Here is a 27,935-nt window from a genome sequence, read left to right on the forward strand (position 1 = left end):
TTGCTGATGATTTTTAAAGATATATGAAGCTAACATTATGCAGACTAAGTTCCCAAAATTGAATTCTGTTTACGCAACTGCTCAGCATGTCCAAAAATTTGGACATCTTGTATGCCAAATATGCCACAATCAAACATCGACACTGTTGGAAGTTTAAAAATGACTTGATTAGAAGTTAGACCACAAGTTAAACCTGCATGGCAACTATGCCGGTAGAAAGTACAAGTTGTAACAATTTTTTTGTGACAACTACTAATAGAACTGCTAAGCGTGTCTATCCTGCTCATTTCCTTCCATTAGAACTGAACCAACCCTCAGGTCAGTAATAATCCATGACTAAGCAAATCATCCCAACTTGATCCCTGACAAATGGGAGTCGGATGCACACCGAAGCACGTCCGTGCATGAGTGAACTAAAGCTAAAGCAGTGTTATTATTAGCGCAGCTACATAAATATCACTTTTGATGGTACAATTGATTGCACAGGGGGTACTGTGCTGATCTATTAATTGATATTCAAATGAAGTTCTTCTTTCAACTTGTTCCTTTACTGCCACTAGATATTTGCAACATTATTAATTGTATCACATTCATAGAGTAAAAAGAAATAGCTAAAATCTATTACTAGGCTTTGGATTAAATTGGAATATTGTCCTCCTAAGTCAAGTGAGGATAACCGGCACCTTTAAACCATAGAAAATGTAGTAATTACTTCCCCAGCTAGCTCCACGCAAGTCCCAACATATTTTACATGAAATTCGTGAATCAGTTTCAGTATATAGTTTCATGAATGCTATACACTCTCAATGTACCCTCTCAAATACTTCACCATGCCAAAATGCTGATGTAGCCAATTGTTCACTCAAAAACATCTGACAATTCTATCCCATTTCCTTTGTTCATGTGGAGATCAAACAAATACATCTCTTCTCTTCTTTGGGTTGGGCTCGGGGTTCCCTTTCTTCATCATTGCCACAAACTCATCATAATTGATCCTTCCATCCTGTATAAAGGAAATGAAGAGGAATTAGAACACAGTAGAGAATCTATGGCATCACTAAACCACAAGTTAGCAGAAGTATCAGCTGGTTGCCATTTTGGTTTGAGCTTTATGATAATTATCTAATCATAATTGATGTTTGTATATGATTTGTTTCGACTTACATTGTCGGCATCTGCTTCAGCAATGATGTCCTTAATATCTCGTCCATCGTACATGCCCTTCTCCTTAAGAGCTTGCTCAAGCTCCTCTCTTGTAATATAACTGAAGAATTAATGAACTAATATCATCAACAACTACTTCATCACAGTGTTTATCATTCGAATATGTTCTCAAAAATAAAAACTACTAGTTGGAAACTTCTAGTCCATCAACATTTTTGCACATACCCACTGTTATCCTTGTCAAAATATTGGAATGCTGTATAGAGATGCTCTTCTCTATCCATTCTGTTCATGTGCATTGTTGCTGTGATGAATTCCTCATAATCAATTGTTCCATTTCCATCTGCATCAGCCTGTTTTGAGCAGTGTCAGCCTCTGCAGATGAATAATTAAATACTGAACGATGTTTGAAAGCTTCTGCAGTACTTACAGCCTCCATTAGCTGTTGAACTTCATATTCCGAAAGCTTTGACCCCTGCTTGGAGAGCCCTTGCTTTAGTTCTTCAAAAGTTATCGTTCCATTGTTGTCAGTGTCCATGCTCTTGAACATCTGCTTCAGACCCATAATCTCTTCCTCTGATAAGCACCCAGCAATCACCTGCAGAATTCAGAATGAGAAACATTTGGATTAAGCATGTAGCGTTCATTGAGGTCTTAAGGTCTAATGGATGTTCTCTTCCAGAGGATAGTATCTGACTATGTGCTGCCATTTCCTTGGTAATGGATGAATGTAGCGACCTGATTACGTCTTAGCAGAAAAATTTATTTAAGGCCTGTTTGGACATTCCTACAGGATTGGGCTGAAAATTCTGTAGGAATCGGGCCTGTTAGCCCATCTAGTTTTCATTTTCTGAGAACCTGCCATGCCTAACCTAGATCCTAGTCTTTGGGATGCAGGAATAATAATGAAAAAGAGACCTATAGAGGTCTTCTTTTGGGTAGAGTTGGTTGATTCAGAATCATGCTTAAATAAATGGTCCAATCTACGAATCCTACAGAATTTTTAGCCCAATCATGTAGGAATAGACAAACTGACCTTTAGTGGGATAAATTTTATTAGATGTTTAATACAAAACAGTAGCCAAGCTAGATGACTGGATCTGAGTGTAATTTGTTGCTAAATATTAACCAGTAAGGTCGATGCGTTATCTCAGCATGCTACTTGCTGATAGTTTTACCAAGAAATTGTTGGACAAAGCTTTGGTGACTATGCAAGTAATGATGAGAAATTAGAAGCAATCATATAACAAATTACTGGCATCCTAATTTTCATCGATACATTAAAATAAAACAAGAATTTTACCCTCAGGGCCGCTTTCTTGAATTTGTTCATTGCTCTGAATTGTTTCAGCCTGTTGAGAACAGCATTATCAAGAGGTGTATCAGGTGCTTCTCCATCTTCCTTGATCCATGGATGATCTGCAGGATAAAAGATACCATGTTATGTGATGGTGACTCCCACAAGATAATCACAAAATTTTCAATGGAATGTGACCTACTATAGTAAGAGCACAGTAACTAAAAACATTTCGAAAAACCATTTGCATTTGAGACACAATCCTATGAAGTACAAAACTAAAATAAGACCTTAGATAGAAATACTGATGATTTATAATTTAAAAATTTCAGCCAACAGTAATATTCCCAATGGTGGCTAAGGAAGAATGTGTTTATAAGCGATTAATGCGATGTTCAACTGACATAATGTGCATCAAAGAAAAAAAGAATATAAAAATAAAAAAATCTAATGCATTATTTTTTGTGACAAAGAAATCAAAACAGCCTAATACAAAATACATGTAGCTTCAAAAGTTGTCATTAATACACTGTTAACTATGCAACAAAAGAAAAGCTACAGGAATACTGACTGGAAAACCAGTGTTGTTTATTAGCTCATTAGCTTGGATGCTAGGAGGTGGCACATCAATCACCAAGACAAACATAAGAATCCAAAAATACAAATTGTTACAAAAAGCAATTTGTTTTACTTTTATTTACTGAGTTTTGTGAGCTTTTATGTAATGTATATATTTTCTTAAAGAAATTGTTAAGAAATTAGAAACTTAATGACACTTACTGAGAACTTCGAAGGCTGTTAACCTCTGCTTGGGATTAGAATTGAGCATCTTTCTGACAAGATCCTTTGCCCCAGAGGAGATGCTCGGCCATGGGTCACTTGCAAAGTCAACTTGTCCTCGCAGAATAGCATTGAAAATTCCATGCTCTGATTCTGTTTCAATGAGCTTACCATGACTAGTTTCTCTTATTCTTGTCCATTATTAGGCCAATATATGTTCATGCGAAAGCAGGATAAGAAGCGCAAGTAAAAAAATGAAGGAGAGGATTACCATCCCAAAAAGGAGGCACTCCGGATAGAAGAATATAGAGAATAACCCCAATGCTCCATATATCAGCTTCTGGCCCATATCTTCGCTTCAGTACTTCAGGTGCAATGTAGTATGCACTGCCAACTATGTCTCTAAATACCTCACCTAATTAGGAACAACAAAACTGTTAGCTCAAAACTAGAAAATTAAATTACAAATAACATGGATGTCATATCTCATAGCGATATGCACAGAAAATAAATATGACATTTGTTGTGCATTTTTCGCCTGTGGTAAGGAAACAATATCAGATATTAAGAGGTGTTTAAAAGCCATTTCAAGTTATACAAGTATAGCATGCCAAAACATGCAATGATACATTAATAATTCATCAGCTGGGGTGAAGTGTTCATGGACATGATCAATTAATGCAGATTGAACATGGATTCAAAAAATAATAGATGGTATTGAAATATCTAAGGAAGAGGTTGACCCAAATCAAGATCATGAATATTTTTGACTTAACCCATTTTTTCTTAATTTTCTGATGAACCTATTACAAGTCATGACACATCTAATTACTACCAAATAAGGAGCACATGGGTAACATGTATAATTTTGCTGAAATGGATTTTGGAGAAAGAACATGGTATGGATGAATGCAAGTATTTTTACAAGAAAAGCTAGTTTTCATGTAATTGAAGTTCTTCAATTCAGACAAAATGAAGCATGAAGACAACAATTCACAACACATTACATCTATTTGCATGTCTAATATAATGATGATCATAAATTTTGCACTGAACCACTGAAGAAAGAGGCATGATGATGATGCAATAAAACATTTGCTTCAACAATTAAAGTTACCATCTCCTAGCTTAGAAAAGAAGCAAAAGCAAAAAGCAAAGTTACGACCATGAGGACTATTTTTTCCCCCTTTCAGAGAAAGAGGGAAGACCTAGCAGGAGTAAATTACCAAATCCATATATACTTGGTGTTCACCTCCCAAGTTGTAGTCCAAGAAGCTCATCCTATGGAGAAATGTGACTGCCTCCAGTTCACAACAGTCATAGGAACATCAAGTTATGGAATATTCTTTTTAAGAATATAAAGATATGTTGTATCCTGCCAAAAGAGGCGAATGAACTTCCTTAAGGATCTTTTTTAAATATTCAAAACACATTATCCTGGTCTTAGAGCAATTTAAAGCATATCTTTCAATTGTTTATGATAAGGATAGATGACCAAGAAGAGGGCAAAAGAAATGGTTCCAAGCATTATCATCACTCTTTCTTCTATTATAATTGTAGCATGGGTGAATATTAACAATTGTTCTATATATTAATAGATATGAATAATAACTGTTTACTTGATCCAGGCAGATCACTGGACTCGATGTGGACTATTTTTACCACTACAAGTATTCAAGAGGATCACCAAACTCAATGTGGATCACTTTGGCCACTGTAAGTATCCAAAAGGATTACCAACGTGATTAGAAACACTTTGGCCATTACGGATATCTAGGAAGATCATTAGACTCGATATGGAATACTTTAGCTACTACGAGCAGAACTGGACAAGATTCAAAAGCGAGATCCACCATATCGGAAAGCTGAGTAGCATGCCAAATTTCTGAAGGGTATAACTTAGTCATATGAGGACTAACTGGGATGATCGTTTTTTTTTAAGTTGGGTATCATTTTGAGATCTACAACTTTAGCCAACTCCTAGAGGTTGAACCGGATTGATATTCCATCATTTAGGCTCCGAAACAGACTGGTCAAACTGAAAGTTTTCTTTTCGGGTAAGACTTTCATTGGGCATAGGTCTTTATCCGAGAAGAATCAGGCGGAGCAATAGAAGGCAGAGTTGATGTACAAGTCGAGATCTACCTTTTCAAAAATTTTAGCTTTTTCTAAAATATTTTTATTAATCATATTTATTTTAGGATATTTAGTCCTATACGAACTAAAAGAGGAATCCAACCCAAATTGTAAAAGGGCGGACCTTACTAGTATTATAAATAAGGGCTATGTGCCTCAGTTTAATGTGTGAAGAATCATCAATGAAAGAAAAGGGGACTTCAAGCCCTACTTTCGAGATTCCTCCATCTTCTTCTAGTTTTCTTTTAAAAGATTAGAGCTAAGCGAGTTGAAGAAATCTTTCTTCTCTCCGATCGAATCAAGTTGGTATTAGAGCCAAGTTCCTTTACATCTATGAGAGTAAGTTGGTATCAGAGTTATGCTTTTACTTGGTGGAATTCCAACTTGATCTAATCAAATTAAGTTAGTATCAGAGCTTTGGTCCTTTACATCTATGGGAGCCTTAGTGCATGGTCCAGACGTGTGAGTGGAACAAGCAGTCAAGAGAAGGATTATTCGTGCTTGAAGTACATTGAAAAATAAAGGTGAGTATGGCTACTACTTTTACCTTGAAGGATCATGAGATGATGGAATGTCTCGCATAACTAGAGAAGATGGTAGTCCAACTCACTGAGATCGTGTTTCGATTGGCAATACCTCCAATACAAGCACCAATAACTCTATCTTCAAGCAAAACTAGGTGGTTCAGCTGTGAGGCAAGGATGCAAGCAATTTTTTATCTTTAGTTCTGATTTAGTAAAAGCTAAATCTCCTAAACAAGAAAAGATCTGATATAGGAGGATCACCAGACTCGATGTAGACCACTTTGACCATTATAAGTATTTAGAAGGATCATTAAACTCGACGTTGATCACTTTGGCCACTACGAGTATTCAAGGAGATCCCTAAACTCGATGTAAAATACTTTGGCAACCACGGATATCCAGGAGGATCACCAGACTTAATGTAGAACATTTTGGCTACTATGAGCAGAGCTGGACAAAGTTCAGAAGCGAGATCCGTTACATCAAAAAATCGAGCTGCATGCTAAACTTTCGGAGACCATAACTTGTCATACAATGCCCAATTGGAATAATATTTTTTTTAAAATTGGGTATCTTTTCAATATCTACAACTTTGGATAAACCTCTTAGGAGGTTGAATTGGGATAAAATTCTATCGTTTAGGCTCCGAAATGGACTAGTCAAACCGAAAATTTTCTTTTTGGGTAAGGCTTTGATCGGGCATAGCTCTCTGTTCGAGAAGAATCAGGTGGAGCGACATAAGGCAGAGTTTATATAGAAGACAAGATGTACCTCCTCAAAAATTTTAGTTTTTTCTAAAATATTTTTATTAATCTATTTATTTTAGGATATCTAGTCCTATTCGAACTAGGAGAGGAATCCAACCCAAATTGTGAAAGAGAGAACTCACTAGTATTAAAAATAGAGGTTATGTACCTCAGTTTAAGGTATGAAGAATCATCAATGAAAAAAAAAGAGACTTAAAGCCCTACTCTCGAGATTCCACCATCTTTTTTTAGTTTTTTTTTCGAGACATTCGAGTTGAGCAGATTGAAAAAAATCTTCCTTCTTCCGGATCAGATCATTACTGGTCATTGACAGAAGTACGTCAGGAAAAATAAACTAAATTATGAGCATGTCGGTCATTTGAAATAGTTTATTTGAATGGGTTTGTTACTCCGGAAGCATCGTTTTAAGATATCATTTTGATCTAGGATAAATTTTAAGAAAGTTTGTGTCAGTTGTATGAACAACTAATGCCTTTATGTGACCCCTTTCTAGTAATGAACATACCCCAACTTGTTTGGGATTAAGGCTTAGTTGAGCTAAGTTGAGTTAGTTTTTCTTGTAAAGAACGTGCGTGGAGTTTCTTCTCATCAATTACCCCATTCCCCTTTATCTAGGAAAAAAGAAAATGTACCAATCCTCTCAATACATACGCATAAATTTCTAACATCAGGAGATCAAGATAAAATAAAAGGGAAGGAAAACCTTACCTTGCTTGAAGAAAACTGAGAGCCCAAAATCCGTGGCCTTGAGTGGGGCATTCTCATCCTTATTCAACAGAAGGAAGTTCTCCGGCTTCAGGTCCCTGTGAATTACCCCCATCGAGTGGCATGTGTGGACTATTTGCACGATTATCCTCAGGAGTGAGGCGGCTGCGCGCTCTGTGTAATGCCCTCGGGCGATAATCCTGTCGAAGAGCTCCCCTCCGGCGCACAATTCCATAACCAAGTGCACTGACTGCTGGTCCTCATAAGCCCCCTTCAACTCGACGATATTGGGCTGCCCCGACAAGTGGTACATGATCTGGACCTCCCGGCGAACATCTTGGATGTCCTCCTTATTGACGAGCTTCCGCTTGGCGATGGTCTTGCAGGCGAATTGCTCGCCGGTGGCCTTGTGGGTGCAGCGGTGGGTCACGCCGAACTGCCCTCTGCCGAGCTCTTTCCCCATGCTGTATGTGAAACGGACGTCCTCCATGGGGCGGCCAAGCACAGGTCCAATGCGGGCAGGCTTGGCAGGCGGCCGGGAGGTGGCGGCAGCAGCAGCGGCTGGTGAAGCATTGTGCGGAGAGGGTTTTGAAGCTCGGACGGCGTCAAAAGGTGCGGCACGGTGGTTGGTGGGTTTCGGAGCCTTGTGTTTGCTGCCATGGGACAAGCAGTTGCCCATGGTGATGGGAAGAAAGAAAGGGGAATATGACTGTTAAGAGATGAAAAGGAGGCTTGGGAAAGGGCTTGCATGCAATAAGGGAGGGAGAGGACGGAGTAGAAGGAAAGATGGAAGAAGACTGGGGAGAATGGATGGTGACTTGAGAGGAGTTTTAGCGGGGAAGGAGGTGGGATGATTTGTTCAGGAAGTTTGGGTGGGCGTGGGAGGAAAGGCGAGGAGGGATTGGCGGGAAGCAACGGTTTTTGGGTGGGGAATGGGGATGCTTTTCGTGGAGGGATTGGAATTAATAGTTAGATTGATAAAGTGAAGTCTAGAGACTGTTTGGCCTTTTTATCTCCTTTTATTTATTTTTAAAATTAAAATTACTGGAATGGAGATAAAAGATATGTTTCTTACTAATATTTATTTTTTTATTTTTAGAAATTGTTATCATTACTTCTAGAAAAAATAAAAATAAGAATTTCTATATCTATTATTTTTAAAAATAAGAAACTCATATCTTTTACCATCTTAATTAATTCCATCTTGCTGCTACTATCTCTATTGTCATCTCCACAACATCATCACCACAACTATTGTTGGCATGCACCAAATCCATCACCCAAGTCAGTATGTAACAAGGTCACATACTCTTTAAGACAAGGTCCGAGAGAATATGCAACACCTGTACATTTCTATCATAATGTCAATATTTTGGGCAATTATGTTCCTTAATTCATAACAAAATAGTTTCATCATTGATAAATAACAAAAGTAATCTTGATACAAAATTTAATTATTTAACTAGCATCAATGATGCTCTACTTATTCATTGTCTCACTAGTGAACCCAAACCATAGCCAAGTACTATGCATTCTGCAACTCTGAAAGAAAAAGAAAAGACATGGTATGAGTTTTGCAGCCCATTAGAAATTCCCATTCATCTACACCAACATAATAATGTAAATTTAAAAATAGCAAATAATCAATATTAAAAAAATATAAATATCATGAAATCATATAGCCATTATCAAACATAGCTTGAATAAAATAGTAAACATCATATATTAACAAATAACCAGTGGTGGCAAGTGGCTTATCTTTTAAATTTCTTAACATGATCTGTATACGAGATAAGTTATCTTTTCAACTTTGGGCCAATCACGATTACATTTCCCACCCATGATGAGACCATCTATATTGCTACATTTTCAGCCTATAATAGGGCAATTAATAATAATGAGATATAGCCTAGAGCCCACATAGGTTCATATGCACATACTTTATTTACGGTTTTACATAGATACATTTTACGTTTGTGATTGGGCAATCGATAGTGTCATATTTTCTGCCCATAATGGATAATTTATAATGCCATATTTTTAGCCTATGATAAGGTAATTTATAATAACATAGTTAGTCCAAATACCTCTCACTCATCTATTTGGTCAATCAATTTTATTCTTGCTCAATAAAATATAATTTTATAACATATTTCTTGCAAAATTTCGAAGCAACCGATATCATATTCCATGCATCTAAAAATATTGATATCTAATACATATATACACAATAAAGAAACTATACTTATATATATTCATAGCGGCAATTATGCAACAAATGAGATCATCCCATGCAATACCAAAGAAACTGCAGATACGTAATACATAAATAATTAATTATATATACAAGTGATCGTATATAAATTATCTCACCTCTTTCGGCAACCAACTCAAACAGTGTGTGTACTAGTCCACACCTAATATATCCAATTAAAATCAATATGAATAAATTATTATTAATTTTCTAATTTAGAGTTTAAATGTCTGAAATACTCGTAAGTTTAAAATTTATCCTACCTTAGTTCAAAACTAAATAAATAAAGGATTAATAGTTTACCTAAATTCAAGGACTTGAGCATAAAATCTCTTACTAGGCTTCTTTTTGTCTGGATATCTGCACCCTCACATAATATCAAGGCCGACCATAAAAAAAGATTTCAATAGGAAAAAGGAAAAGGTTGGGAGGGTGATTGCAGCCAACAAACCAAATTGGTCAAAATAGTGTTACTCAATCCACCGGATCAAAAAAAAAAAAAAAGCAGGTGTCCAATCAGAGCAAGGAGTGGTAGGAGTAAGGCTGCAAATGGGTCTGGTCGACCCGAGACCCGAATTTTAGGACCCTCGGATCCGAGTCGGATCCTAAAATTGGACCCAAATCATTTTCTGGGTCGGGTCTGGATTTACCGAATGGACCCGATCCGATCCGAATGGATCCAAAGAGAAAAAGAAAAAGGGGAAAAAAAGCAAAAGATAGCTTTTTTTTTTCTTTTTTTTTGTGTGGGTCGTGGCACTATTGGTCTGTCAGGATCTTCTCACGGTCTATTACACTGTTGATACCTGAGTCTCGGTAGCTGGCTTTTCTTTTTTTTTTTTCTTCGGTTTTTTGATTTCTGTTTTTTTTAACTCTTGCGGGGAGGAAGTGAGGGAACACTGAACTGAATATGGGTCTTGTGCCAGTTTTCTGCAATGGAATTGGATTTTGGAAGAAGGTCTGGGATTTTTTTTGTCCTCGTGAGAGGGGAGCTGGGAGACACCAAGTTCCGTCCAATCAGTCATATGGACAAAAAATAGTGTGATATGAAATTTGGCTTGTAGACCGACTTAGTTAGTAAGTCAAGGGTCATCTGTTCTGACTAGAGGTCAATTGCAAGTCTTTCAAGTCATGGGTCACCCAACACCTCATAATTATGATATGACCAAATTAGATTTGCCCAAATCCTTTCCCAAAAACATAAAAAAATGGACCCGATGCAGACCCGAATCCGACCCGACCCGATCTTCAACCGGGTCGGGTTTGGGTCCAAAATTAGGATTCGAACAAAAAATCGGATCGGATCAGGGTCACCCAGGATCCAACCCGACCCGACTTCGTCCATCGCTATCAGAACTACAACTGTTGCCACCTCCACCGTTTTTACCATCACTACCACCACCATGACATCTAACACATAGCTGCTATCACTATAAGCATCACTTAACAATGCCCCGCCACTATTGGTACTGCTATCACCACCCAGCAAATTCCACTATCTCTGCCACTACTATTACCATCTTGGTCACCATCATCATATTTATATATATATGTTTCTAAAATAATTAGATATACCAAGCATGTTTAGATTTTTAAGAATTTAGAAATAAAATAGAAAAAGAATTTTTTTTTTATAGCTACAAACAAGAAAATGTTTATATTTTTATATATCTAAGATTGTATAGGTACTTGAGGAAAAAGTGAAATAAAATTTCTAGGATCACAAATGATAAAAAAACTGAGAGGAATATTCTCATTTTTCAAAATCTATATTTTATAAAGTAGAGATTATATGTACCAAGGAGGAATCATCAATGACAAATATTTTGATCTAAGATTTGAAGGAGATTTAGGAGACAAAGGATTAAGCAAGCAAACTAGGATTGATCAAGAAATTCAGGAATTGGATATATAGTATGATTGAAAAAAATAAAGTGTGCAAAATACTGAAATTAAGAGTGCTCCATTCTTTTTTGTACTATACAAGAAGAAAAAATATCTCTACCACATTGAAGCTAGACTACCTCGTGGCCTGAGTCCCTTCGGCCTACCATGCAATTTTGGATCAACCTGGCCTGAATGCTTTCCAAGCTGTGGTATCCCTCTGCCACTTATTTATGCGATTTCCCACAAGATACGAAGTGAGGAAAATTCGAGGTGACCAAACAATAGCCCGCCAGTGCTACAACTCTCAGAGGAAAAAAGCTGCTGGAGACCACCGATCAAGAGACTGGATACAAGGGATGAGTTGAAGAAGCAACGAGGTGAACCAACCAAAGAGTTGGTGCAGGTCGCCTCGAGAATCTAAGCCTGACCGAACCATTCAGATCGGCTCCAGCTTCAGTGAAGAGCGTCGCGTCGAAGTGATCAACTTTTTCTGCATCAACAAGGATGTTTTCACCTGGTCGGCTGCAGACATGCCAGGCATAAGCCTCGGGGTGATCACTCACAAGCTCAACATGGACCTAAGCCACCAACCTGTATGGTAGAAGAAAAGAAACTTCGCCATAGAAAGGCAGTAGATTATAAACTAGGAGGTCGACAAACTCTTGGAAGCCAGCTTTGTTCGTGAGGTAAGATATCAAGACTAGCCGGCTAATGTTGTGCTTCTCAGAAAATCTAATGCAAAGTGGCGAGTCTACATCGACTACACCAACCTAAATAAAGCTTGCCTAAAAAACAACTTTCCGCTCCTGAGGATAGATCACCTTGTGGATGTAACCTTGGGGCACCAACTTTCGACCTTTATGGATGCTTTCTTCGGGTATAACCAGATCCTAATGGTATCCAAAGACGAGGAGAAGACGACCTTTCTTACTAACAAAGGTCTTTAGTGCTACAAAATAATGCCCTTTGGCTTAAAGAATGTAAGCGCAACCTACTAGCGCCTCGTCAATAAGATATTCAAGGAACAGATTGGCCACAACATAAAGGTGTATGTGGACGACAAGCTTGTAAAAAGTCGAGCAGTAGAGTAACACATTACCGACCTAGAAGAGACCTTTGCCACCCTCAGAAAGTACTAGATGAAGCTCAACCCGATGAAGTACGCCTTCAGAGTCACTTTGAAAAAATTTCTGGTGTTCATGATGACACAATGCAGCATTGAAGCGAACTCAGAAAAGATTCAAGCAGTGTAAGACATGCAACCCTCGAAGACCATCAAAGAGGTTCAATGTCTAACTAGTCGGGTCGCTGCGTTGGCGAGGTTTGTCTCCAGGTCGGCGAAATGTGGGCTCCCATTCTTCAAGGCCTTGAAGCATCCAAAGGACTTCCAATGGACCAAGAAGTGCCAGGTAGCCTTTGATCAATTGAAGGAGTACTTCAGCTCGTCACCTCTTCTCACAAATCCATAAGACGAAGAAACGCTCTATATGTACTTGGTTGTTTCTCCATCTGCTATGAGTTTGGTCTTGGTACGGGAGGAAGAAAAGCGCCAGAAGCCAGTCTATTGCACAAGTCAGATTCTGTGCGACACCGAGACAGGTACTCCAAGTTGGAGAAAAAGGTTTACGCCCTCGTCTTCTCAGCTCGGAAGCTTCGGCTATATTTCCAAGCCTATTCTGTCATAGGCATGCCAAAAACTTGTTTTTCTTATTTTCTGACCGAAAATGAGATAGCAAGTTAATAGTCGAGCAAGGGTCTTGCACGGCGTGCCACAGGCCTGCGGTTGGAACTCAAAGAAGACAAGATAGGGTTCGAGTGCCTTGAAGCTTCAAGGACTTTTGAGAATAATGGAATGCTACATAGATCTGCCATAAATCTACTATAAAAACTATAGCAATGTAAAGAAGATAATATAAAAGAGATTTCATTGTTCTAGAAAAGGCCCTCTTTCCTTTCAACAAACTCGTTTTTGTATCATCTTTCTCCCTATGCGATTATGCATACACATCATGGCCGGTTTCACCCACTCCCCCATTTTAGTGTACCTCCAACCGTCCCTCTTCTTTTAAACTTATTGTCATTAGAATTTTCTGCTTCAACTAACCTAAACTATGACAGGCTCCTGGCTGGCCCAACCTATTAGGCCGATACAACCACACCAACGTCATGTAATCAATTTAATCCTAGTAGCCCATCAGCCCAACTACACATGGCACAAATAGAAAATAAATAGAAACAAGAGAAAAGAGTTTCACATTCAGTGGCATTCAATATAAGAGTAACCACCATTTCTAAAGCAATAATTTGAGATTCCAACAAAAAATGGGCAATCAAGAGCTTCCCTCCAACATTCAAGCATGCCAAAAAAGGTTCTAATCTACTCATACAAGGAGCAATCATTTGTAAAAAAAAAATCTTTTCAAATATTGTTGCATTTGGGATTTTCAAGTTTCAAAGGAGACTGAAACTTGAAGATAGATTGATCCATACCTTAAAATGAAGCATAAAAGAAAGTCCATGCTAGAAAACGAAGTTTTGATAGCTAGGGATGATTGATCAGTGAGGAACCTATGGCCGTGAGCCCCCACACAATGCATGAGACACAAAATAAAGGTGCTGCAAAATATTTATATAATTGCTTGCACTTGCAGCATGTACAGGACTCAAACAAAAGTTGAGAAGCCAATCTTAAGATTTTGAGAAATGATTACATTGATATTCTCTTTCATAATTTGAGGAAGCTTCGGAGAAAAATTGATTGAAAGCTTCTATTAAGGGGGTTTTGCGAAAACGTTTCATTTTTGCAAATCCGGACTGTGCTTTTCTTTTTTTCTTTTACAAAAATGTCCTCCCAAGCAGATGGAGTCTAGCTTTTCATTCCATCAAATTTAAATGTGCATATGTTTTTGCATCCAGATAAATATATTTCCAATACTAAATACACATATTTGTCAAAATGCTAGTTCACAAAGTATATTCTTGAGGTCAGAGGCCAAAACATTCAACAAAATTGGACCATTCTTAAAGACAAAATTAAAAAAAAAAAAACATAAAAACAAGATAAGCATATATGCAATATTCTAATTTCTGAAATAGCAAAGTAAATGAGGCCGAGAATTCGATTCTTGCTGCCTGATCCAAAAACAGTGTTCTTCGTATGGTAGAGCACCCGCTTTTGAATCCCTGCACCTCCATTAAATTTCAATTTCTTATTAACTATTAATTCCAAAATTCTGTTTTTTAACTTTTTTAAACACATTTTAAAACTTTTGGACTGAGAAATGGATAGGTCCTTGAGTAGAAAGTGGACAGTTGTTATGATAGGAACAATAAGATCAAAGAAATGAACTATGGTACCAGTAAAAGAAATGCTTCTGTTACCAGTTTTCACGAACCTATTTTGTTTCCTTCATTTCATTAAGAAAAACAAGAATTTTGTTTCTTGAGAAGTATTTTGAAGGTCATATTTCACAAGAAAACTGCGAATTCTCAGCAACATCCCCCTGCATTTCTCTGGTCATTTATTTGCAAGCTCACAATTCTCTAACTAACTACTGCCAAAATAAAGCCAGTTGCCACAATCAACTTTACAATATAACTCATATTCAAACAAATTCTTCCAACGGGTGACAAATGGTGATAATGCTTAATATGTTGGGATGGAAGGATCGGCCTTGAGTGCATATGCATGAATCCCTCCCGAGACATTGAACACCCTCTTAAATCCCTGAAAGTCATTTGACACAAAAAAGAAGAAGAAGAAGAAGCATAAATATGTTGCAAGTTAGGCTGTCATGGGCCAGACCAACCCGAGCATGAAGGCCTAAAGAGACTGAGCCCCAGCCTAGATTACAGGAAGCTTCGGCATACTTTGGGTGGTCTCAGGCCAGAGCTTCCACTCCTAGACGAAATTGGGACCAGGCCGGACTCGGCATGCTGATTTCCAGGCTATCCTATGCCCAAAGTTCTCATCAGGTGAATATACACATGCTGGTGTATATCCACAATCATGCATGCATTGAGCGAAAAATGGAGGGATCACATGTATATCACACACACACACACACAAATACAGAGAGAGAGAGAGAGAGAGAGAGAGAGAGACCTGAGTCTGCAACCATTTGGCTACTTGCAACGACCGTACACCATGGTGACACTGGTTCAGATAAATCAGAGTAAGCATGACAACGAAGCAAAGAATTATCATATCAATGGTATCATGCACGCAAGTCAGCATGCCCAAGAATAAAATGTAATATGAAGACCCCATACTCTGTCCATATATACTGAAAATTGGAGGCAAGAATCTCTTTTCAAATGAGCATGCAAAGGAAGATATGTAGAACATATACCTAGTGAGGGTTTTCTTCAATATGATTCGATAGTATATGATGATCCCTTTCCGCAATTTTTTATGCATTATTTTTTCTGTATAATATGAAAATGGAAAGAGAAGAGGTCCAATTAAGGAAGGGATAGTCCCCCAAAAGAATATCTACTTACCAAAACGTAGGTGTCCTTTTGAGGATCAAACTCATCTGTTATTACAGATCCCCATGTTCCAAACTGTTGGAGAGGAAGTATTTTAAAACCTGGCAAAGAAGCTTGAGCTCTGACATGCAAAACAAACAAAAGTCCTTCAACATATATCAACAGAATGGGGAGGTTTACGAACATTTGAAGGCAAAAATCTCTGAAACTAGCTACTAGATAACAAAGTTCGGTCAAAATTTATTGCCAGCAGGATTTCAGCTCCAGATAAGAACAAATTAACACTCCCAATTTCTGCTAATATTTTCTTTCCATAGTGCCAAGAATTTGCCTCTAAAACAAAGTGAAATTTTCAAAAGAAGCACATGCATACATGCATGGATGCAGGGCGTGCATGTCGGTGGACACACAAACTATAGTCAAGGAAATCATCAATGCTAATTTTATAAATCAAAGTACAAGAACTCTTTGGCCAAAGCAGCAAGGACCATGAGTTTCACTGTTGTAATAGCAACAAATTCAAACCATGAAACATTCATATGTGAACATTAGCATCATAAGATAAAATAGGCTGATAAGGGGAGCTCCATAAACAAATCATCCATCAGAAGACTGAGTTGAACAAAATCAACAATGGGAAAACCAATCACTAGCAGGTGACTACATACTAACTTACAGCATTGAGCGGCCGCTGCAGGCTTGAGAATTTACTTGCCAACTGTAGTAATTAAAGAAATATCTACTATTTCTTATCAAAAACTTGAAAGCTTTTTTGTTTATTAGTTCTTTATTTTTTCACCCAGTAATCTTGGTAGATCATTGATGGCGAAGAGCCCTATACAAACAACCACAAAATAGAAGTGAATAAAACTCTGTATTTCAAATATTTCATAGAGTAATTTCTGCAAACAAACCCCAGCTTTCTTCAAGTTCGTAATTAAAGTACGCATTAAGTTTGTTATATTCACATCATGCCATTTCAAAGAAGTGATTGATTATTATATTAATATAATGTTATTCAATATAAATTGGAAAAAATATAAATAATGTATAACAGACAGAAAGTAATTACTTTATCAACTTATATAAAAATAAGTTCATTATTTTACATATTGGAGTTCGGTACGAATAATCTCTATTTTACTTCCTCACCAATTTACCAAGAATGTTAATTACGGAAAAAAGTTTTCATGTCAAAATCTTACCGTCACAACTCACAAGCATTTCAATATTTGAGTCATGCTTGAGCTAAGCCCACACCTCTAGACAAATTCATAGCAAATGCCAAATTCCAATATGCTGGAAATCTATCAATTGGTGTTACTCATGATTCTTGATTTGTTATTTGATCCTGCTACGAGATTTGGCAAGCATAAGATGCCCATGATACCACAGATGTTGTGGATGAGTTCATGTTGATCACAAAATGAGGGACAGAAATAAAAGGATACATACACTTCTTCAGGTTCTCGGACATCTATCAACTGAGCTCCCTCAATGAAACTTGGATCTTGCATTTTTGAATGAAGTTCTTCTGGCTCAATATCCTGTAGTATAGATTCTTCCCTGGCATTGCAACATGTTCAACAAAGGAGTTATTCTAGAGTGTGGACTATTTGCTCAATATGAAGCAAAGCTTTGAATGCAAAGAATGGTCTGGTTGTCTACCTCTCAGAAAGCACTTGCAAGAGGTGCCAGCCAAATTTAGTCTTGCAACGCACAACTTTATTTAAAGGAGCATTAAATACAGCTTCCTCAAATTCTGGCACCTGGTCAGATTTCATGGAAAAAATTTCACATATTAATAGCTATGTTTATTTGCAAATATAGATATGACAGAGTGTAATTATGTGCCTCAAAACACCATAAAGGATAGGACAATTGATGTTAAGATATGCAAATCAAGTTTGAAGCTAATATATCAAATATAAAAAATCTCCCTAATCCCTTTGTACAAGATTTTATTCAAGATAGTAAATGCAAAATCACATCAGTCGTTAAAACCAGAAAACCAAAGAACATTCAGTCCATTTTAAGACACAGTACCTTTTGCAGGCAAGACACCCCAACCGTCCTACGTTCATCCCGTCAGAGACACCAACAAGTATGGGTGATCCACTAATTTGTCCCATGGTTGATGAGGACTAGAACTCCCAATCCACTGGCATGGCTAAATAGATAAACTCCCGTGGTTATTAGCCTCCTCTATCTCTGGATAGACCAGTTGGAAAAGGCACTCAAATTAGCCAAGTGGAGGAAAAAAGAAAGAAGCCACGAAGGAGGAGGAGGAAGAAGAAGAAGAAGAAGAGGTGGAGGAGGAAGAAGAAGAAGAACAAAGAAACGGAATAGAACGGGCTAAAGGAACAAAGAAGAAAAGGAAAGAAAATAAGGAATAATGAAGAAAATAAAGAAGAACAAAGAAGGAAGGAAGAAGAAAATGAAAGAAAAGGAAAGAAGGCGAAAAGAAAGGAAGAAGAAAAGAAACAAAGGAAGGAAATAAGAAGGGAGAGAGACGATGGGAACCTACTTGGCATTATGGTGAAGAGAGACAGCAGAGCAGCAGGCTTCAATCTGGGATCTGCTTCTGTTTGCTAGGGACATCCCCTGTGCTCTCATGTATATTTTTCAAATTAAGTGGAACCCTAGCACCCGAGGTGTGTTTCCTTCCAATTTGGGTTTTAAAGTGGGATCAGGGCCCATTGATGGCCATCAATCATCAAACCCCCATCCAAATATATTTAAAAACAAATAAAACAAAAAAGTTTCTAATAAAAATTAAGTTAAAATAATATAAAAAGGATGTCACAAGTAAGGACTAGGATGCTCAACCAAGATATGACAATGCACAGGGTGTCCCATTCCATGGAGGAATCGGGACACCCCTGTCCCATAGCATTTAAAACCTGACCCAAATATTAAAAAGATTGAAATGCGTTCGAGGAGTCGGACTTTGAACTGAACCTGATCTATTTAATAAGTAGTTAAGTCAGGTCAACCCGTCTACAATCCAAAATCATTTATGCCAAACTCGAACCCATTTATCTCAAGTCGGTTACAGTCATTCGGGAAATCTGATGCTGAACAACTTAGGGTTCATCTGCGATGCATGGGAGGACCCTAGGAATAGGATAGCTTCAGTTTGAAGCAGCTTCATTGCATATTATCCAAGATCTGAGAACAAGACAGCAAAGAACTAATCATAGTTTTCTCGGATTGACCAAATCTTCTTGTAGGTCTATGTATGGAGGGAAGAAAATTAAAATCTAGGATTTTCAGACTCCATTTAATATTTGGACATATGCATATAATCTGATGTCAGTAGTCAATACATCAGACTTAACAGGCAGGAGGACCAAGCCGAAACCAAGGCAAGCCCTAAAATAAAGCACTAGGACACAAAACCCTACTGACAAATAATAGAGTGCCATCAGAACACAACTTAAAGTGAGCTAGCCACCATCAAAAAGTATCCTATGGTAGCTTCCTACCATCAAAAGGCTCCTACCTTTACTCCAAGATAAACTCCAAATCCAGGGCAATCAACGGTGGATCTAGTCACCTTCAGTTGATTTGACGGGCCATAACTGACATCTGAAGGATTGTGGTAGCAGATAGGTTACTGTCAGAAGCAATTTTCTTCTAGAAGGTCAAGAGAGGCGAATTTGCTTACTTTAGTTAGCTTAGTAGTAGCTTTTCTTATTATTTTCAAACTCTGAGATACCTAGATGTCCCTAGCTTTGAAAGGGCTCCAGACCTATAAATACCACATCCTGTACAGTTTGAGTATTGAAAATTTAATAATAAGCTTCTCTTTTCTTGAGTGAACATATTGCGTTTTTCTCTTTCACGGTCGATTCTGTGCGACCCTGGTGGATTATAGAGAAAGATGATGCGGCTAGTTAGTGGAGTCTTTGGTGACAGCAAGGCCCTCTTGGTAGCGAGGCAAGAAGCTGCTAGTTATGCTTTTCCTTTAGTTTTAGTTTAACAAGTAGATCTCTTTGCCTTTGGTTTTTAATTGATAATTGCTTTTAAATTCTAGGTTTTAGATTTAATTCCTTGCATCAATCACTTGATTAGTCTTCCGTCTAGAAAATCTGAAGCCTGTGCTAGACCCTCCAGCCTGTGCCATGTCAATAACTATAATGTCTGAAGAGAAGTTAACAAGGAGAACCTAGAACATCAACCAGCAAATATTTCATGGCAGTGATTAAATCCTACTAGAATACTGAAGAAAAAACTGAATATCAGATGATAATGAATATAGCAATGGCACTGATCAATTAACAAAAAATGATATAGAGATCAAAATTAGTAACGAACGAAGAGATAACAAGAAAGAGAAGAAGAAATATGAGAGATAGGGAAGGGAAAACAATCGAACCAGGCTTCAAAGAAGTTCTATAGTTCTTCAAAATTTTCTGCGAAAATTACTATTTGACACCCAAAAGAAGGCCCCATATAAGTCTAAGTAAATCCCTAACCTTTCCTATTCTTAGTCAAATTAGGGCTCAATTACTTCAGCAAACAATATCTAACAAAACCCCCTTAACGTACTAACTAACTAAAACCTTTAGGATCCCTAATTATGCACAACAGTGTAGTGAATACTGTTCATAGTAAAGTACAATGTGAACAGTGACATCTCTGAACTAAGATCAAAACTGATGTGAAAACAGCATAATAAGAAAATAAAACAGCAGGCTAATCGGTTAGCAACATATTTGGGGTCATCTTGCCTCATAGATGCTCCTTGCAGTGCGATGAGGCCCTAAGATGCCTCAATTATGATATAGCCTTGTAATCTCTAACCCTTTATGGGTCCGAACAGCTGTGATTGCTTTCAGAGCTGATTTTTGAAGCTGTTGCACGCTCCCTTAGACCTTAGAAGCTGATCTTCGATGATCATTGCATCAGAGTCAGGTCACAAATTGCCACTCCTATATCTTACAGCATTCAAGCAATTGATAGTGAACTATATTCTATCAGCTGAAATGTTTGTTAACTCCCATATTGCTCTTGTTTTATAGATTGAAATTAATCCTCTGGTTATTGAATTTAATTGAACCCTCAGACAGCTAGTATAATAGTCGGTTTCTGTTGAAACTTAAGAATTAGGTACAATAGTTAGTGTGCAAGTGAATCCTTAACCAACAGTTATGATAGTCGGTTACTAATCAAATAGTACCAATTTGACTATCGGTTACTAGACAAATAGTACCAATTTGACTATGCAAATGTTTTCACGTATACTCCAGCATTTTGAAATAAATTAACCGAACAAATTACCTATTTCTTTTAGCCCCAGTGAAGCATCCTTTTGTTGTAATTGTTTGAATTTCATCGAGCATAATCAATATTCAGGATCAAGGCTTAAAAAAATAGAACAAATCCAAAGTATATACAATATAAATTTAATAAAAATGGAAATAACGATATAACATCAATTAAGATTGATGGATAAGAGATACTACAATGTTACCAACTTTATTGTTTAGGATCTATTATATAAAATAATAGGAAGATAGATGAAGATACATGTAATAGAACTAAAGCTAGTTGAATGAAGTGGAGTCGTGCATCTGGAATATAATGCGACAAGCACAAATCTTGGAGACATAAAGAAAAATTTTATAGAACAACAGTAAGACATGACTTAGAGTGCAGTGCAATACAGAAGTATAGAAAATAAATTGAGTGTATCAAGGATAAGCAGATCTAGAACAGGCTATTTAATCTGTATATGAACATTCTTTGAACATTTTTTGAAGATTCATGGATTTTAAGGCATGGAACTTTGCATATCAACTGGGTTCCAGTCATTTGGTTATTATGTTTCTTAGTGCTCTCATCAATATACAAGCTTATCTGGTTTTTTGTCAATATCAATTACCAACAGTGAAGCATGATCTTGCTTGGCTGCTATGTCTCAAATTTATATCCCAAAGACAACACAAATATGTGTACTTTCCCATAGTTCTTGTTGGTTATGACTGATAATCTCACATGTAGACACAAAGAGCATACATTCTACTGTTACAAAGCCATATCATTATGATTCTAGTTTTCTAGGTAAAACTAAAATAATTTAGATTAGCCAGCTTATGCATACCGTTTGCCCTCTTCGAACCCACCCAAGCATCCCACCATTCTCTTTGGATGGGCATATTGAGTACTCCACAGCCAAATCACTTAGATCATCTCCTGAACAAATCAATATAAAGTTGCAAATCATTTAAGAAAAAAAAAACAATCTAACAGAAACATGATGATTGTAATATATCATAGCATGTGTAGATTGATAGACGATCACTCATGTAAGGATCAATAGATGGAATAATTAAATATAACAACATGCACACCATAGGATCAAGCTAACGACCCAGTGGGCAAAGGCATGAAAACTTCGTTGTAACCTGAACTTTTTTTCCAATTATTTCCCCAATAAATGACCATCAACAGAGATAGAGATGTAGAAAAGCTAAAAAACCTGTGAATGTTTAATTGGGTCAAGCCTCAAATATTACATTTTTTACTGGATGCAGCATACAACCTAGGAAATAAAACTTGAGGTAGATTGCCAGCACTCTTTTTGGAAAATTATATTAAGATTAGAACACTTCAAAGTATGCACCAGAGCAATGTTTGTGAGTGTATGACAATCTACTGTAAATATCTTTAAATATCAAATATATTGGAGATGTCTCATACCAGACTTGGTTATTCAGTACAGTCTTGGCCTCGCCCACAAACTGCGTCACCATTTATTCCAATCTTTTTCCAGAAAAAAGCCAACAGTTACTCTTCTTATTAATGCAGTGTAAACAGCGTTACTGAAATTCATTCCTTTAAAAAGGTGTTAAACTGTTAATAATATTTTCACCATTCGTGCTTTACATATTTTTACTTTGAGCACCACCAATATAATTAATAAAGTCTTTATGAATTTTCACATCGAATTTAGAGTTTAGTATATGTACTAAGTTTCAGTCTTTACTCCTTTCTAAGTGCATCATTAACTCGGCTTATATGTCAGCACACAAATTGACAAATTGGTGGTTAAAAGTGCCACTATATCCTTGAAATCGTTCACTCTCTATTTTCTGCTAATCATCGTTGAAGTTGCCCTCCTCATAGTTTACCATAACAAACACTATATTTTCCAATCCATTGAAGGCCTTCATTATCCTTTTCTGGGGACAAGTAGAGTCCTTTTCAGTACTTTCGATATCCTGACTATTCAGTTGTACTTACATGGCTCTCCTCCACATATTAACTGTTCAAAGAATCCTGCTTAATTGGCTGCATGTGTTTCTATAGTCTTGAACAATAAAGCTAAACGTTTTACTAGTCTAAATTGATTAAGACTCCGTAGATAAATATTATTATACTTCTTTGTCACCAAGTTTCCCTTCACAATTGCCCCTCCTGTCTCCATGTTGACTTCCTTAGCCTCCCCGATCTTTGTCCTTTTCCATTTGTTTAGTAACATCTTCTCTCTCTTCACACACACATTTTGACTCTCTTACACTTCCTCAGTCTCATATTGCGAATATTTATACATAGATTTGGACTAATAATATGTCAAAGAAAGTCATTGTATTGGATATTGGTTTCATTATCAATTCCATGGACCAAGCAACAAGTCCTCTTGGCTGATATCTTGACCAAATCAGTTTATATCGGCATCAGACTGTCACCAATACGATATAACCTATACCTTAGCCCCCATTATAGCAGTTGATATGTACTGATATATCAGGATATATCCTGATATATCCGCTGATATAATAACCAAAATATTGGCCAAGATTTCCTAGTCCACCTTTTAGTTTCTTAAATTGATGTTTAACTAAAATATTAAAATCACTTGCTTAACATGGAAGCTAACCCAGGGCTTTTCTATATTAACTGATCTTGGTTCCTTTAATATCATCCTAGATCTTCGAAATCTCGGATATTTCCTATTTTTCCTGGACTTCGCATCTCGCCTAAGATAAATTAAAATCTCAGTCCATCTCAATGTTGGACTCTCTCCTAGATGACCAAGATCTCCACAACTAAAAACTTTGGGACTAGGTGCAACATTTCCAGCTACTCCACCCTCTTGACAACCATGTGCTAGCATGAGTTTGCTTTAAGTCCGTCCTGGAGACAATTCACATTTTACTCCCTGGTTCTAGTCTTTCCTTACCACTATCCATTGTAATTGAAGAAAACCTTAAAGATGCTGCAAGGTTGTCAACATTCATAGCGGTAGGAGATATGATTGAAAACATAATTGTCTTTTGGTTCACCTATTCATTAAGCCTTTGTTCTTCTTTTGGCTGACAAGCTTTTAACTTTTGCCAGTGAGGATTCCGATTAAGTGCATGGTTCCGCCCCAAAGCACCCGGTTCGGAGCATACCGAGCCGTACCAGGGCGGACTAATGCAGTTCCGCCCCTAAGATCGAGACACCGACGAGGGAGGAGAAGAGGGAGAAGGAAAGAGAGGAAAGAGAGAGGGATGGAGGGAGAGGGAGAGGGAGGGAGGGAGAGAGGCCAAGAGAGGGAGAGAGAGAGGGGGTTTTGAGAACCCTCTCCTCTGACACACATAACAAGGATACAGCACCTATTTGAACAAAACAGGTGCTCCAACCCCTTTAATTTTTTCTTTTTGAATTTTTTTTAGTGAAGTCGGTAGTGAAAGAGAGCAAAGAGAGAGAGAGAGATGGAGAAAGAGGGAGAGAGGCCGAGAGAGGGAGAGAGGGGGGGGGGGGGGGTTTGAGAACCCTCTCCTCTAGCACATGTAACAAGGATGGAGCACCTGTTTCAAAACAAAACAGGAGCCCCAACCCCTTTATTTCTTTCTTTTTGATTTTTTTAGTGAAGTCAGCAATGACTGTTGACTTTAAAAAAATTCGAAAAAAAGGGCCAAAGCCCCTATGTCGTTTTAAAACAATGGCTTTGCGCCTATTACACCATAGCCGAAGGAGATGGGATTGAAAGTCCTCTCCCTCTCCCTCTCTCAGCCTCTCCCTCGCTACCTCTCTACTCTCCCTCCTTCCCTCTCTCTATCTTTTCCACTCTTTCTTTACACCATAGCAGGATGAGAGGGAGCTCAAAAGCCCTCTCCCTTTCCATCTCTCAGCCTCTCTCTCCCCTCCTCCCTCTCCCTCTCTCTTTCCCTTCCTCTCCCTCTCCCCCGCCCTCCCTCCCTCCCTCTTCCTCTCATTCCTTCTCCCTCTCCCCTTCCCTCTTCAACTCCCCTTTGTTAGTACACTGCAAGTCAGCACAACATAGTACCATACCGTATCACTGGACAAGCAATACAGATCTTAATACCAGTTTTGCCTACCTTGATCAAGTGTAAATGTTTGTAACTGTCATGATATGTGATTGTTAATGTTTAACATTTGTCTTCTTATCATTGTGCATGTTATGATTATGGTTTATCCTTGTCTTGATTGCACAAGAATATTTATATCGAGTATTTACTAGCATAAGCTCCCGTATATATAGCTATCACATCAATCAAACTGGACAATTATATCTAACAATAGAATACTATAGAAATTAATCATGTAATGGTCTTCAATAGTCCGCAAAGCATGGTCCATGAAACTCAAAACTTGGTTCTAGTAGGTAATATTAGCCATAGTGAGCATAGTCATGTCATATTTTCCCACATTATAACTAGTGATTGCATTGTTCTCATTTCCATTGAAGAATAATTACCAATTCATAAAGTAGAACCTTTAGGACTAGCTTAAAAAAAAGAATATTTTTAATTCAGCAAAGCACTGGAAAGCAAGTGGCATTCCACTTATTTTGCCTCAGAAAAAGCTCACCCATCTAAAACAAGCTAGGCATGAACCAAAGACGAAAGTTAGCAAAAGTTTTATGGAAATTTAGGTAACTCCTTGGATTGCTCATCTCTAGCTTAATAAATCTTAGTATATAATATTCAACATATGTACATATTTAACTACTATTTACTTGTCAAAAAGATACTAGTCATTACTCATTTTAATATTAAAAAATGGTAATACAAATTGTCTAAGCCAATGGATCTTAGTCCAACAGATAAAATGAATATCAACTGCAAGCAATAAATTTAGATCTAATGGGTAGTAGTAAATTTTCTCAACCAAGTTCATAGTCCCTGATTAGTTCTCTTTGATTGCCCCAACCCCCTTCTCGAGGTCCTGGTGATATCTACTTTCTCTTGTCTCTCCCACCATAACCATGATCTCATCACCCTACTATTGCATCCATATCTACCCCATCCTCTTCGCAACCATATCTCTTACCTTACCATTGTCTTGATTCTAATTCCTTGGTCTTATCCCTCCCTTATCTTAATATTACTTTCTTCTTCCTCCCTTGCTCCTCTCCCCATCCTAAGCCCATTTTGTGCTAGTCAGTATTGTTGCCTAAACTCTCCTATCCCCAAACCTAATGTGGAGACCCCCATTGTCAACTTCTCAATGTTGTGCATGTTGATTTGTAGCACCATTCCTCAAGAAGATAATTTGCAGCACCTTAAGTATGGTTAGATCCTTCTTGATGCCCTAAATACTATTGCAGTAATCAATTGTCCAACCCAATGACCATGCCTATTGACTAACAAGTATGAATTTCCATTTCTTCTTTTACTCCATCCTACTATCATGTTACTTCCTTTCCTTTACATCCATGTCAATCAAGTCTCCATAGTATGAGCACTTATCCGGACCACACGGTCGGCACTGACTTTTATCAAATCTTGAAATTATATAAGCTGCTCTCAAGCTTCTGAAAATCCAGAAAGCCAATACTTAGCTTCCAAAACATGAACAGGCCCTTCTTTGCACATTAGAATACTTGTTCATGTTCAGTTGGTACGTAATCCTAGTCTAAGATATAAGACCTTGATCTACTTCACTGGTTTTTGGATTTCTTTTTTTGATACAATATTGCATCTTCTGATTTCAAGGTTGCCTGCGTTTTCCAAGGATTGGTCAAAAGAATCAAAATGGTCCTGGAGAGAAGTTGCAACTTGTTTTTGGACTGGTTCAACTCAGCCCAGAAAAAGAAAAAAAGGAGGAGAAAACAATGAAGGCTTGGCATTCTCTATCTCTCTTTCAACCATTTCCTAAGCTTTACCACCATATCCATAGCAGAATAACCACTAGCGATTGTTCAAGCAAAAGAAATAGTAATGCCAGATCAGTTGAGCTTAATGCAGAAGCATCACAATAACAAACCTCCTGAAAGCCGCTGTTGGAGATCCAGCAGCAGCTTAAGGTTGTCTTCACCAACAAGCAAATGCTGAACCAATAACTCTTTATTCTCTCGTCCAGTACTTCCAGCACTAAATGAAGCTGTAAACGAAATCAACACAAGTCATTCAAATGAAGTTAATCAAAATAGGGAATGTGATCGCTCACTTCAACCAAAGAAGAGCCATTACATGAAGTTAACCAACCAAAAGGAACAGAACTGATGCGAAATTTCTACATAAAATCTAACATATAACTAAAAGCATAAAGAAAAAAAAAGAAAAAAGAAAAAAGAATCACTAACCTTTGCCTCGAAGCCTCGGGTTACCCACCATGGATGGGGGCCTCCTGGAGAAAGGAGAAGGGAATGGGGATGCGACGGGTGCTCTCAGTCTCGGGAGAGGTGGGAATTTGGAGAAGGAAAAGGAGGGCGGGGATTTAAAGGAAGAGAAATCGAGGGAGGAGAGGATTGGGAGCCTTAGGTTGGACAAGAAGGCGGCTGGACAAGAGAGGGAGGGAAGCTGGGAGGCTCTAAACATGCTTCGCGGTATCTATTGGGACAAGATCTCTATGTTTCGGGGGAGCAGCTTCGGCCGAGAGGTCTCGAGGATGGAATTGGGAAACGGTTCAGTTAAAGATGCCCTCCGAGATGTGGTAAAGTTTTGTCGGCCGAGTGGCTGGTTGAGCAATAG

The 27,935-nt window shown here is 37.8% G+C and overlaps 2 protein-coding genes across 4 annotated transcripts; both read right to left on the minus strand.

Annotated features, from left to right (window-relative positions):
- Positions 1-693: 693 nt before the first annotated feature.
- Positions 694-8,915, minus strand: LOC103713305 (calcium-dependent protein kinase 2-like). Its single transcript, XM_088715272.1, has 8 exons — positions 7,377-8,915; positions 3,513-3,656; positions 3,242-3,394; positions 2,468-2,583; positions 1,595-1,762; positions 1,390-1,517; positions 1,165-1,264; positions 694-1,003 (listed from the first exon to the last, which is right to left on the minus strand). The coding sequence occupies exons 1-8, from the start codon at positions 8,050-8,052 to the stop codon at positions 911-913; spliced, it is 1,578 nt and encodes a 525-aa protein (XP_088571398.1). The 5' UTR covers positions 8,053-8,915; the 3' UTR covers positions 694-910.
- Positions 8,916-14,895: 5,980 nt separating this feature from the next.
- LOC103713289 (rhodanese-like domain-containing protein / PPIC-type PPIASE domain-containing protein) lies at positions 14,896-27,930 on the minus strand. 3 transcript variants are annotated; one of them, XM_008800167.4, is made up of 8 exons: positions 27,548-27,930; positions 27,229-27,345; positions 22,112-22,203; positions 17,671-17,771; positions 17,458-17,568; positions 16,015-16,123; positions 15,617-15,667; positions 14,896-15,238 (listed from the first exon to the last, which is right to left on the minus strand). In XM_008800167.4, the coding sequence occupies exons 1-8, from the start codon at positions 27,780-27,782 to the stop codon at positions 15,158-15,160; spliced, it is 897 nt and encodes a 298-aa protein (XP_008798389.3). In that variant the 5' UTR covers positions 27,783-27,930; the 3' UTR covers positions 14,896-15,157. The 3 variants fall into 3 exon arrangements, 2 of the variants coding, with proteins under 2 accessions (XP_008798389.3, XP_088571401.1); XM_088715275.1 differs by having other exon boundaries at positions 15,224-15,459; XR_015975064.1 differs by lacking the exons at positions 14,896-15,238; positions 15,617-15,667 and having other exon boundaries at positions 17,208-17,568.
- Positions 27,931-27,935: the final 5 nt, after the last annotated feature.

The sequence above is a fragment of the Phoenix dactylifera genome, chromosome 2 (genome assembly GCF_051530095.1).
Source record: "Phoenix dactylifera cultivar Ajwa chromosome 2, Ajwa_hap1_PhDact_Kaust_v1.1, whole genome shotgun sequence".
NCBI lineage: Eukaryota > Viridiplantae > Streptophyta > Magnoliopsida > Arecales > Arecaceae > Phoenix > Phoenix dactylifera.